This window comes from Vanellus vanellus (genome assembly GCF_965231255.1).
Source record: "Vanellus vanellus genome assembly, chromosome: 1".
Taxonomy (NCBI): Eukaryota; Metazoa; Chordata; class Aves; order Charadriiformes; family Charadriidae; genus Vanellus; species Vanellus vanellus.
Genome location: NC_138905.1, coordinates 221,390,677 through 221,404,445, shown reverse-complemented (window position 1 = coordinate 221,404,445; position 13,769 = coordinate 221,390,677). Strand labels below are relative to the sequence as shown.

General features: G+C 40.3%; 1 protein-coding gene across 1 annotated transcript in view; it reads left to right on the top strand.

The window, feature by feature from the left end:
• C2CD3 (C2 domain containing 3 centriole elongation regulator) overlaps nt 1-13,769 on the top strand; it is a gene marked incomplete at its 5' end in the record, with an annotated part of 54,418 nt that overhangs the window by 539 nt on the left and 40,110 nt on the right. The window contains 11 exon segments of the mRNA XM_082498128.1: nt 847-1,004; nt 2,113-2,312; nt 2,749-2,966; nt 3,872-4,004; nt 5,153-5,281; nt 6,519-6,663; nt 7,060-7,220; nt 9,006-9,248; nt 9,698-9,810; nt 11,656-11,774; nt 12,751-12,873. Of these exon segments, the coding sequence (XP_082354254.1) occupies nt 847-1,004; nt 2,113-2,312; nt 2,749-2,966; nt 3,872-4,004; nt 5,153-5,281; nt 6,519-6,663; nt 7,060-7,220; nt 9,006-9,248; nt 9,698-9,810; nt 11,656-11,774; nt 12,751-12,873 (1,742 nt within the window).

Genomic DNA, 13,769 nt, shown 5'->3' with positions numbered 1-13,769 from the left:
AATGACCCCAGTCCTGATTTCACTTAAGGCTTTTTAGGTCGTTTTCCTGATTAAGGAGGCTTTTGGTCTCAGCCTGGAATTGCTGGCATCAGTCTCTGTAGTAGTCAGGTTTAGCGCTCAGGTCTGCAAACTATTGAAGTCTCCTGCAGTCCCCATAGTATCAAGATCTGATGATTTTTAGCGTTACACATAGCATATTAAGTGGGCATCTTTGTGTTCTAAGGGTGTGAAGTATAAGAAGGTACTCAGATGAGCTTGTAATGTTATCAAGGTACTTAATTTAGTGAAAGATCTGCAGGAAATTAATGCAAGCATGATGTCTAGAGTCTGTAAAAACTCTGCCTATCACTATTCCTAGAATCACAGAATGGTTTGGGTTGGAAGGGACCTTGAAGATCATCTCGTTCTAACCCCCCTGCCATGGGCAGGGACACCTCCCACCAGCCCACGTTGCTCCAAGCCCCGTCCAACCTGGCCTTGAACACCTCCAGAGATGGGGCAGCCACAGCTTCTCGGGGCAACCTGGTCTAGGGTTTCACCTCCCTCATTGTAAAATATTTCTTCCTTACACCTAATCTAAATCTACCCTCCTTCTGTTTAAAACTGTTATCCCTTGCTCTATCATAAGTAGTCCTTTTGTGGTAGACTGGATGTCTTGTATTTATCAATCATAATTTATTATCAATATAACACTTCTTTACCTGCTGCCTCATTATCATAATTTCATGACAAGACATTATGTTAACCTCTAGCATCTCTGTCATTTTAACAAAAAAAAGTTTTAATTGTGTTTAATTGTGACTGTGTTGTGTGCGACTGAAATGAAGCTGTTCCTAATTTTTGCAGATATGGGTGCGCTTGTCCTGGAGGTTATGACCAAACTTGACCATCTTCCAATTGGCAGAGTGCAAATCACCGGACTGTCCCAGCTGTCTCCCAGCCATCCCATCAATGGGTTTTTCACCATAGTTTCACCAACATCTGATAAACTAGGAGAGCTGCAGGTAGTCCTTGCATCTTTTTTCTTTGTTATGAATTGTATTACTTTAACACTTAGAATCATGGAATGATAGAATGGTTTGGGTGGGAAGGGACCCTTAAAGGCCATCTAGTCCAACCCCCCTGCCATGAGCAGGGACATCTTCAACCTGACCAGGTTGCTCAGAGCCCCATCCAACCCGATCTGGAATGTTTCCAGGGATGGGGCATCTCCCACCTCTCTGGGCAACCTGGGCCAGTGTCTCACCACCCTTGGCGTAAAACATTTCTTCCTTAGATCTAGTCTAAATCTCCTGTCTTTTAGTTTAAAGCCATTACCCCTTGTCCTATCGCTACAGGCCCTGCTAAAAAGTCTGTCCCCAGCTTTCTTATAAGCCCCCTTTAAGCACTGAAAGGTTGCAATAAGGTCTCCCCAGAGCCTTCTCTTCTCCAGGCTGAACCCCCCCAACTCTCCCAGCCTGTCCTCCCAGCAGAGGTGCTCCAGCCCTCCCAGCAGCTCCGGGGCCTCCTCTGGCCCCGCTCCAACAGGTCCATGTCTCTCCTGCGCTGAGAGCTCCAGACTGGTATGATCAGGTGCCAGGATCAAGCTGTGCTGTGTACACTGCAGACCTGGTCTCTGTCCAAGGCATTCGTGAACTAAGGCAGTGAATGAAAAATGAATACTGATGGTGTTGACTCTGTTTTGTTTAGAAGGATGTGTGGCATTGATAGTTCAGCTTGATAAAAAAAATTTGTAGTCTCTACGCTGAAGAGAGGGTTTTAACAGTGAATTTAAAAATGGATATGCAGTTCTGACACTTCTCCGGAGCCTCAGTGGGCTGAAATTGTAGAAGATTTTGCAATCTGGCATTGTGAAGGTGGTGTTCTGTTTTGCAGTCCTGACTCTGGACAATTTATGCTGAAAGACAGTTGCCTGCAATTTAAAAACGTGGAATGTGAAAGAAGTTGTAAATATGTTGGAGTTTTACAATGTTACATAACTGTATGGTACAAATATTACTTTGTACATAAAAGCAACAGTTTTCCATTGCATGAAATGTAAAATTGAACAGAGTGTGTGTTGCACTTAATTAAGAAAAGAACTAAATATTATTTTCACGTTCTGTCTTTCAGGTCTCACTAGTTCTAGAACCTCTGCCAGAATTGTATGACACCAGCAGCTCTATCCCAACCACAGATGCAAGTTTAGATACCGCTCCTGCTCAGGGAAGCAGCAAGCCCCAGTTTCTTGCTCCATCACAGCAGTCCAGGCAAACATGGTTGACTATTGCTGACCAAGAGTGCATTAACAATAGCGAAGCCACAACTCCCAGGTATCTTTTCTTCCCCATGACAAAATTCTGGTTTATTTTGCAGTTCACAAACTTTATTTTAAGCAATGGCCATACACTTGTGGGTTATGAAATACCTGATCTTTTTGAACATGCATTTTATATGAAAACCAGAACATTCAGGATTTCAGAGCTTACAGGGACAGCTTCTCATCTGATGTAAACTTACATCCTATGGTGACTTAGTTCAAGCTCTGCTAATTGACACAAGAGGTGCCACAAGTCTTTTTGTTTGCAGCTTGAGTTGGTCTCTCTGATGGTGTTAGTGGAAGATGAGGAGTCATTAAAATAATGTCACATTTCTTTTTGGAGCAGCTGAAGGGGAACAGCTGCAGTGCTAGGGAGAATTTGAAGATATTTGAATTCCTCTACCAATCTACTTTAGTCGTTACTGAAATAACATTTCATTTTTGAATAGGGGAAAGGACCATTTGCTCTTTCAAGAGAAGTCTGAAAACATAAAGGACTCTTTTTCTGCTGCTCATCACCATCAGATTTTACCAGATGAACATTTGAAAGTGAATCCTTCAAAACAGCAAATGTTGTTTCCCACCAGCACTGAGCCTGAAGCACCTGCTCGAACAAACACACGGGTGCTCTCTTTGCATAACCCAGCTACAAAAGACCTGCTTTCGGGTTTGTATACAACTGGCATCATCTTTTAGATTTCACAATAAATTGTTCTTGATAATATTTTAGATGCCTATCTAGAGATAAAGACTTAAGGAAAAGTGATACTTTGCGTGCTCACCCTATATTATTTCAAACAGAAAATGATAATAAAAAGGTCTTTACTTAAAAAGTACTGATTTAGTCTTGTTGGAAAGTGGCTTGAGTGTCCAGATCAGGCAAAACATGCTGCTGAGTAGCAGTATGCCTGAGCTCTGATCTGGAGGGATAAAACAAAAGGAAGTTCAGCTTCACAGACTGTTTAATCATTGACATGTCTTCTGAGCTGGCCGTAAAAGGTGCCTCTCATGTTCAGATAGATCTTGGGAGGATTTCTATGCCGTTGGCATTTTCAGAGGGAAAATTATTTCTTTTCCATCACCTGTCAGTTAGCATCACTTTTAGATCACAAACCGCCTGGATTGGATCCAAATGAGGACTGGATCCAAATGAGCATCAAAGTAGGGCACATTTCCATATGTGTTGTCTTTTGATTTTTTTTTTATATTTACAGAGAAGACCTAAAATTAGCCTGCTGTTGAGACACCCTAAGGTGACAAGCTACTCTTCCATAAATTAATCTTGCTGCTGTATCTTAATAATGCCCCTCTAATGCCTGACTCGGTGTGTGCAGATGAGTTATTTGTAGGGCTCTGAGTGGGAGACTGACAGAGGATTACTCTCACTCACTCCTGGCTGTGCTGTCTGTTTTATGGTGGATAGCACGCACTTAATCTCCTGTATGTCAGGATCTCTTTATAACAGCTGAAAACAGAAGTTTCTTGACTGTAGCTGGCACATTTATTGTGTTTACACATTGCTCTTAAATTGCATTTGAATGCTGAGATTTAATCCTTCTGGTTCTTTCTCAGCTCTTTTGGATCAAGGCAATAAACTCCGTGATGCCATGGTTGTTTCCGCAATGAAGTCTAGCCCGGACGTGGAGATTGAACTGAATGAAGTGCCTCCTTTTATAGAGAGAGATGATTTCAAAGCACCAGCAAAGTGAGCTTGGAAAGGGGAAAGTGAGATTAAGTACCAAACCACAAATTTTGAGGTCTTACCAGGAAAACATTAAATACTGAGATTCGTGTGATGTATTTTAGGATTCTCATTCAAATAGGAAATTAATTTCTACTTGTGAATAAAAGCCCATGTTTTGTGAATTGATTTTAATCATTGTGTAGTAAGCCTTGATTTGTCATTGATTTTAATTTTGTTTCGCGGTATATTTGTATTTAGTACAGAGTTATTTGGTAAGGAAATATTAAATCTTGGTAAGGAATACATAATGTAAGGAACATAGCGAATTAAATGGTACTTCATCGCAGAGAACAGGTTTCCTGAGAAATCTAAGTAATTAGTGACATAAATTGAGTACTTTTGAATATTCTAGTTTGCATCTCTTGGTGCCAAAATACCCATGAAAATTTGCACTTATAACTGTGTTCTCAGAATTAGTAGTCGTTATCTTCTTCCATATGATCTTTCTTTTTCAACTTCTAACTCCACCTTTGTTTAGTACTAGGCTTAGTAGATGTTTTCAATTCAGTGGAATTGCCATTTAGAAGTATTCAGACAAATGCATGTTTTTTACAGGAGAAACTTAAATTCCCTATTTTTGGAAAAATATGAATATTGCCTTTTGTTCCACTATAAAGCAGAAAATAGCTTATCGTCTTTGACAGTCAATGATGCTGTTGCAAACACAATTGAAATTATTTCTGTTCAAACTGTTCCAACTTGTTTAAAACTAGATGATTTTGGATTTTCCAGGAAAAACTGATAGAACATCATTTATAAACATTTTGCTTGTCTTTCTCAGGCCTTCTCTTTGTTTTGTGTGCGGCAGCTGTGCTTAAACTGCAAGATTAGACCAACCTTTATGGTTGGGCTTGATGATCTTAGAGGTCTTTTCCAACCTAAATGTTTCTATGATTCTATGATGCACTGCAAAGCATAAGATTTTGGATGTGATTTGCAGCAGACTGCAGGGTTGCAGGAAGTTTTTGTATATGTAGAGATTAAGCTGAAATCTACAAAAGGCTGTACATCGCTTCTGATTTTTATCCTTGATGGAATAATCTTGACTGTGCCTTAATGTCTTTATTTTTCCTTTTACTGCTGTCTGTGCTGCAATCGCTGTTATCCAGGAGCCCAAAAGGCTTGAACTCAAATTATGTGCCCCCTCCTGAAGATCCCCACCTCTTCCCATCTGAAGCTTCAGGTCATGAATTTGACCTAAACTCTGAAGAGAGACTGATACAGTTACTGTTGGGCAGGTGAGTGTAAAGCGCTGGAGGTTACTACAAAATTGTCCTTGTTTGGACACTTTATACCGAAAAATGTCTCCCAGCTTTTCAAGTTCTCCACATTTCTGGAAATGTAATCAGTGAATCATATGTGCAAGTGATGGAGGTGTTTCATGCCTCAGCTTGCATTCAGCTTCAGTGCATTACAACCTGGATAGCTCAAAGTCCCTTGATGTAGAAGTGATGTCAGAAAGAATAACCGCAATCTTTGATAAAATTAAGTTATTTAATAGTTGTAACTCTCATGTCCTAAAATGTTAAGAAGTACATAAAACAAATAGAGTGTTTCTTTGAAGAACTTGCAGTCCATAAATTAAAAAATAGAGAGAACCAATAGGTATTTTTAATCTTTCTCCAAATATTAAATAGACCTTTTTCTCTCATTTTGTGTAGTGAGAGCATAAACAATGCTTACATTGTGTCCAAATCAGTGATATGAAGCATACAGCTTCTGTGTCAGATATGGTTCAGAATTTTTGTTCATAGGTCTTGTGCCCTGCACTTATTTTTTCCCTGCAGTTTGTCACTGGATGACGCTGAAGTGTTTGCAGATCATAAAATGGTTTTGAACTCACAGCATAGATGGAAAATCCTTAAACCAAACAAAACCCAACTTGGCTCCAACCATGTTCTGAAGATACTTGTATTTACCTACTTAGATACAGCTTGTATTTATTTTTTTATAAAGGAAACTGTTCTTAAGTATTACTGGTATCCCAAAGCATTCCAAAAGTTATAAAGTACTTATGGATAAAAATTATAGGTAGATATTAATAGATATATTTTACGATGAAAGTCATCAAGCAGTGGAACGGATTGCCCAAAGAGGTTGTGGAATAGAGGTTTGGAGATATTCCGAATCTGACTGGACAGTTTTCTTATTTCCATCCTCTGCCTTTGAGCAGGGGTTGGACTAGATGGTATCCAGAGATCCCTTCCAACCTCAATTGCTCCATGATTCTATGGATATATATTCACACACACTTCTTTCACGTTGGCTCCAGAGATGTTATGACAAGATAGCCCATCAGGTTGGGTCACAGACGTGTACCAGGTTGGGCACAGAGCTGCGTAAGCACAGTTTGGCTGTATCTGGAGCCAATATAGCACAAATCCAGTATAGAACAGATAGTATTGTCAGAATTCATAAGACGTTGACTGCAGAAATTGCAACACTAAGTTGTGTTTCTTTCTCTTGTGTCCACAGTGCTGATTTATCTCCTGTGCATTTCTGGGATCGGACAAGTTCCATTTTGGATTCTCTCTCTCTCGGGAGTGAGGTGTATGACAGTGAACTCAATGATCCCCATTACGACCAGAGTCTGCTAGAGAGTCTTTTTTACACAGCTCCTGTAAGTGGAGAGCAAAAGGAAGGTGCTTAATATGTAGTCCCTAAGGTGAAGAAAACCAGAAGCCTGCATCAAAATTGTTACAGCTTTCAGTATGAGTAAGGCTTAATAAGCATTAAGTATCATACAGAAGCTTGTGAGAACATTGCTTAAAATTAATATTATTAAAAGAGTACTATTAAGACTACAAAGTCAAGCAGTGAGTTTGGAACTCACTAGGATTGAGGCTGTCTATGAAGACTTTTTTTTTAAAACCTCTGAAAAATTTAGATACAGTTTTAATTGTTTTGAATTATGTAATCCACAAGTTTGGGGTTTTTTTCTTTGTCATGACCATTACGTGTCTTTGTTGACAATGATAGTTAACTTCTTATTTTATGTGCATTATTTCTGTTTCAGAAATCTGATTCCAGTTTAAGTGATTTCCTCAGTGATGATGATATTCACTCCTCCAAAAAAGTAACCAAGACAGAAACTCTCAAGAAAGCTGATCCAATTAATCCACAGGAGGATTCTAATGCCTTTGATCAGGATCAGAAGGTGACAGAAATTAAACCCAGGTAAATAGTTACAGTGGTGACTTGTTTTGCAGCATCTTGCTCATTGTAAGTTAGTATTAGCAAGAATCAGAATATGTTATCATGCTCTGTCATCACACAATTCTCTGAATAACCATTTTGGTGGGGAATTTTCATAGCATCACTGGGAACGATGGAGCATCAGCATCACCCTATACATTGTTAAAGAAACTATTGAAATACAACTAGTTAAAATCACAAGTTTGCCAAAAATGCCATAAGCCTAGTAATAACATTTTGAACTGTGGAAGCAGAAACGCTAAGGCCTGAATGGGCCTCTCAACTGAACTCTCGCCCTGTCTCCTGAAACCATAATCACTGTGTACGTAACCTTCATCATAAATTAGTCCCTGTGCTGAAAAAAGCAGACTCCAGGCCGGCTTTGTGCAGTTCTGTGGCCTCATGCAAGTAACAGATATGACATAACCCACATCTGTCTTTGCACAATGTCTCTATGTGCATAAAATTTGCATCTGCTTTGCAGGGACAGAGTTCACATCAGCAGTCTGTTTCGCTGGTGATTCGTGCTCTCCTGTAGCTATAGTAAATCAACTTCTGTTCTGACATGATCTAAATTGTATTCCCTTTTTCCATGACAGAACCAATAAAACAGTGTCTCTAAAAATTCAATTATCAAACTTTACTTGTACAGTACCAGTTAGTATTAATGTTTTATGACTTTTTTTCCTAATTCAGCTCCAAACAATTATTTCTGAAACTTTTCTTATAAATATTGCTGTCTTTACATTCAGATAAAATTCCGATATCCAGCGGTACCAACACAAAACCATTTACAAGCCAAGTCTTACAAATAAAGTGCAAGTGAAATTTTAATTTAAGACAAAAATCCTGTTGCTGTTCCTCTGCAGCAGTGACTTGTCCATGTGCAGAACTGTGTCTTCCCCCTTTTTTTTGTATATGATATCAAATAAAGCTTTTCTTTTTGCAGGGTTAGACTGCATAAGCTTGTTTCAAAATTCCAACAATGTGGAACATGCCCTTTTTTTTTTCCACTTATGTATCCTAGATATTGTATATTGTAAGATTTGTGTTACAGAGACCACCCAGTTTCACAGAATCCCAGACTGGTCAGGTTTGGAAGGGACCTCTGGAGCTCCCCCAGTCCCACCCCCTGCCAGAGCAGGGGCACAGGACGGTGTCCAGGCGGGTTTGGAATGGCTCCAGAGTGGGAGACTCCCCCACCTCTCTGGGCAGCTGTGCCAGTGCTCTGCCACCCGCACAGGAGAGAAGTCCCTCCTCGTGTTGAGGTGGAACTTCCTATGTTCAGGTTTGTGCCTGTTCCCTCTTGTTCTGTCACTGGGCACCACTGGAAAAAGAGTCTTCCCATCCCCCCGGCACCCTCCCTTGAAGGATTTATAAGCGTTGATAAGATCCCCCTCAGTCTTCTCTTCTCCAGACTAAAAAGCCCCAAGTCCCTCAGCCTTTCCTCAGAAGAAAGATGCTCCGGTCCCCTCATCATCTTTGTAGCCCTTTGCTGGACCCTCTCCAGCAGTTCCCTGTCCTTCTTGACCTGGGGAGCCCAGAACTGGACACAGTAAAAAATACAAAAAATACAAATTGTTGTAAAAAATAAAAAAAAACACCTTTACTTTAGAAAGTGCATTTTAATGAATGCTTTACTTTAAAAAATGCATTTTAAACATACTTTAAAAAGTGCATTTTTATGAACCATCAGCAGTTTTAAAATAATATCCCACCAAACTACAGTTTTTCCTCTGTGTGGTTGTGTTAAGAATGTTTGTGTAGTCCCGATTCTCACTTTTATCTTTTCTCCCGCTCTCCTAGTAGATCACTTGCTCTTCCAGAAGATCCCACAGAAGCAGCTCGTGTCCCATCCCTGAGTGCAGACAGGTTGGCATTGCTGGGGCGAATACACCTTGCCAGAGTCGTCGTTGAAAGCCTGAAAATCCCTCCGGAGAGCATTCAGATTACACCAAAGAAGAAAGGCTTAATGAGGAAGCCTCCAAGGCCTGCACCAGTTAGGAAGTGGTAAGGAGGATTGTTTCTCACCAGCTCGTTACTGGTGCCTTCAAGGTAGATTTCTCTGAGGTCCGTTGTGCGGTCCAGCTTACCTAAGCTCCTGTTTCTCTGCTCCTCACAGAAAATTGTCTACCGTAGACTTCTGACAGTTAGAGATGTCAATAATTTACCCTGATGCGGGCTCACTTCAGGCTGTGTTTTTTTCTGGGATTTTTGGGGAAGTACAAATGTGCTTTGTGCATGGCAGTACATTGAAAGCAAAAGATTTTTTTTTTTGAGAAGAATCTGACATATACGTAATCTATTAAAGGAATTTATAAAATAGGTGGTTCAATTATTCAAAAAAAAATAAAGTAACAATAAATTGTGACTATGAAACTTGTCTGCTATGTTCAGCTTTATTATGTATGTTAGATTTTTGATGGATTGCAGTCATCCATTCACTTTTTTATTCATAGTACCTTCTTTGTTGAGTACCACTTTCCTGTGGGAGCTTCCAAGGATGAAAAAGGACAGGTCTCCATAACAACAGAAGTAATTCGAATAGCTTCAAGTAAAATCACAGATGATGGTAAGAGCATTATTTTCCCCCCTTGTATTTATTTTTGTTGACTCCTTCATCTCTTAGAAATTATTTAGTAGCATTTTCTATGTATTTTCTTTGCTGCCTGAAATATAGAATGTGATTAGTGGTGCTTCTGCCAACATAGTTGCTGCGCTGCAGGTAGTGGAACGCTCCTCTCAGGGAGAAGGAAGCCAAGTGATTTTTCTCTTTTTTTTGGCTTCCAAGAAGTAGTCATATTGAAATTTTCAAATTTCTTTTCCTAGGGACATAATAGCAGGTCAGTAAGCCCTTTCCTTCATTTCAACGTAAACCCAATATCCTTTCTGCAATAGTGTGAGCATGATAAAGTACTTTTAGAAATACCAGAGGCACTTATGTCTCAAAGAAATAGTTTTTCCACATGTTGAAACACTTAACATCTGCAAGAGCTCAGAGAGTCTGCTGGATCCGAGAGATCTTGAGTCCTGTGCTCAAATCAGTACACATCAATCTTTTTACAGAGAGTCAGCAGTGTTTGTATCCCTGGGAACAATTTATGTTACATTTCTCTCCTCAGTGAGCAGAGAATGCTGTATGAGCAAAATCCTCTCTGCCCGGTCTTCCCAGAAACTGGAATTCCAGAGTGACTTTCAAATGCCTCTCCCATGTGGTCTTTCATTGGCTTTGCATCTTTCTGGGTGGCACTTCAGAGATCTGAGGCTAATTCTGAGTTCTCTTCTATATTCTCCATTTGTGTGCAGACAAACATCTACTTCTTCTGAACCTTAGCTCTTTGTAATACAAAAATAATACAGCCTCCCGCACTTTGTCTTGTGTAGTTACATTCCAGCTCTTTGGAACCTAGAAAAATAGATAGGGCTGAAAATAATTTGAAGAAAACGTCAAGTCAATGCGCTGTACCATTATCTTTCCTGAGAGCTGCCTATACCCAATGGGAAAAATTCCATAGCCATCCCAGGCAAGCAGTAGAAGTGCTGCGTTTCCTGTTAGAGAAGTTTCCATGTGTCTAACTTGATTTTTTGTCATCACAAGAATACTTACTTCATCCGTGTGAACATGCAAAGCATACTACTTCAACACCGTTGTACTCCTCCTCATTCTTCTCTTTTCTAGACTAAATGCCAATTCGTTCAGTCTTGCAGATAATACTTTTCTCCTAAATCTGTGGTTATTCTTGCAGCTCAGCTTTGACTCTCACAAGATATGTCTTGAAATATATTGCTCAAAATGAGACAGGGTTCTCCCACTGAAGAAGGGAAAGCCTTACTGCCTGCTAGGATGACAGAGACTTGGTATCAACTGCAGCCTTTAGATGCTGCTATAATATTAATTTTGTTGTGCTGCTATTTTCTGGCCTTGGAAAATGAAAAACAGTTTACTTCAGGCTTGTTGTTAATAAGTAATGCAAAATTAAATTATTGTGTGTGTAACAGAGCAATCTCCCTGGGGAAGTTTATTTATATTCAGTGAATTTTGAATAATTGTTGCTCCTGTAGGCAACAAAAAAAAAAAGTAGTAAATTACGTTCAGAGTTGTAACATAAATTAATAGGTTGAAACCTCGAGAGATTCTTGTTGAGGGTTCCAGCAACCGCTCTTCCCCCTTCGGCTCCCAGCCTGGCTTGGTCTCTGATTCTGGCAGATGTGCAAATGCTCTCCGTGTGTTTGTCCGTCCTTCTCAGAAGTGCCATCGCTTTCCCCTCGTACCTTCTGAACTGCCTCTGTCTCTACTCACCCTGAGTGTTCTCTGCAGAGACTGAAGATTTATTTCTCTGTTCCTCCCAATCAAGCTCAAAAAGCAAGTTTGCTCTGAATCCAGTGAAGAGCTCACAAGTCTCTGTCTCCCTTGCAGTGGTGAAATTTCAGCAGCGGTTTGTGTTCCCTGTCTGTTTCGGTGGAACGATGATAGAGCACTGGTGGAGCTCTGACCTTATTTTTAAAATCTACATGAGAAAAAGCACACAGAAAAAGGTACTTACTAAAGGTTGTTTATACTTTGTGTATTGAAAAGCAAAGAAATTCTTTGCATTTCTGTTTCCTCCAAATCCTTGATGCAGACAGCAGTGGCTTCTCTAAGTCTTCAGCAATGCTTCATTGCAATTGCTGCCATCTCAACCAAAGTAACGTGGCTTGACTGAGCCACTTCTTAATCAATCATTACCGGACATTATGATGGGAAGTGACATTATGTGCAGATACTGTAAATGGAACTAGTTGCTGTTCAATCTTGTCACCCAACTAAATGATTTTCTGAGTTGAAGACTGACGGGCGAAAAAAAATTGTCCTTCCCCTCATCTTTAAAACTCATCTCTTGCTGTTTAAGCATATTGGATCACTTACCCGCATTAGTCTTCCATGAGGCCACAGCTTGTTTAGCGGTATAGAATGAGTTAATGTGGATGCGGTTGATATCATCACTCTGCACAGGGTAAGGGGAATAACATGAGGTGTGAGAAACTGGTGTAACTTATGCATTTGGGGGGAAAAAAAAGGTATCTTTTTGCTAAAAATATTTACATAGTCAGCTGCATGTGATGAAGACAGTGATAAGTGTTAACTCAGCTCATGTTTCATTCTAATCAACACCAAGGATATCTGCCCATCTGTTCTAATAGAAGCTGTTTTTTTAATGGGTGAATAAATTGCATCTTCAAGTATAGCAATTATGCTCAGTTACTAGGATTTGGGATGTTCATTTTTGCATTGACCTGGAACTGTTTGCTGTAGGTACTAGGAAAATTTTCCTTATTGTTGTCTTAGTGATACTTGAAATAGGAACCAAGGGAAACTTTCCTTCAAATCCTTATTGGTAAAACCAGTGGTGTAGGAGTGGGGAGGGTTAGTGGCTGACCACAGCTTCTGAGAAGGCTTTCGTTTCACAATATGCCCTTAGTTCTTTAAACCTGAAAGAAATCTTGCAAAATGTATTTTTTTTTCTGCCCTCAGCCAGTGGCCGTTGGCTCAGCAGCACTTCAGTTACACCAGGTTATTCAGTCGGAGTTGCTCACTGTCACCTGTGAAATACCTGTGGAAAAAGAGGGAGGTCAGACACAAGTTGGACCACTGAAGGTATGTGTTTTACCATATAGTGTTTGAGTTACATGACCTGTTGTTACGAATTTTGGGTGGATGTTCTCTCTTTTTTTTTTTTTTTTTTCCCATTTTTCCTCCTCTTTCCTTTCTTTCTTTGTTTTAATTTGCCAGGTCTCAGATATGAAGGTTCGCAAGACCAGTACAAGATAACATGCACCTTTTTTTTTGCCTAAGGTTTTCATAGAGTCATAGAATGGTTTAGGTTGGAAAGGACCTTGAAGATCATTGAGTTGCAACCCCCCTGCCATAGACAGGGACACCTCCCACTAGACCCAGTTGACCAAGGCCACATCCAGCCTGGCCTTGAACACCTCCAGGGATGAGGCCTCAACAACCTCTCTGGGCAACCTGTTCCAGTGCCTCACCACCCTCCAAGTGAAAAACTTCTTCCTAATGTTCAATCTGAACCTGCCCTCTTCTAGTTTAAAGCCATTCCCCCTCGTTTTGGAGAAATATTGTGAAGCCCCTCCAAGTTAAAGGATGTTGCTGTGTGATGTTCCCCTGGCTGCAGGGTAAAACGAGGGTCGATAAGCTAGGGCTTGGATACAGAAACCACTCTACAGGCAAATTTCGAGTGGCACGTGTTCAGGGCTGGGAGCTTTTGCTTCTGCTCCACGTGTGACATGAGCTGAGGCCCCTTCTGACGCAGAGGCCTGATGCTCCCGGTCATTGGTACCACCAGGAGTTACCTTCTCCAACCAGAGTTTCTACCAGCGTGCTCAACTTCTGATTAAGAAGGATTAACAGTCCTGACAGCACAGTTGAGAGGTTTGCCAGTTCTGAGGATAAACAGCTCTCTAGATTAGCAAGTGAAGTGTTAAAAGACTATTTGGGAATTTTACATGCAGAATCCTAAATTATTCCCAGAGAAT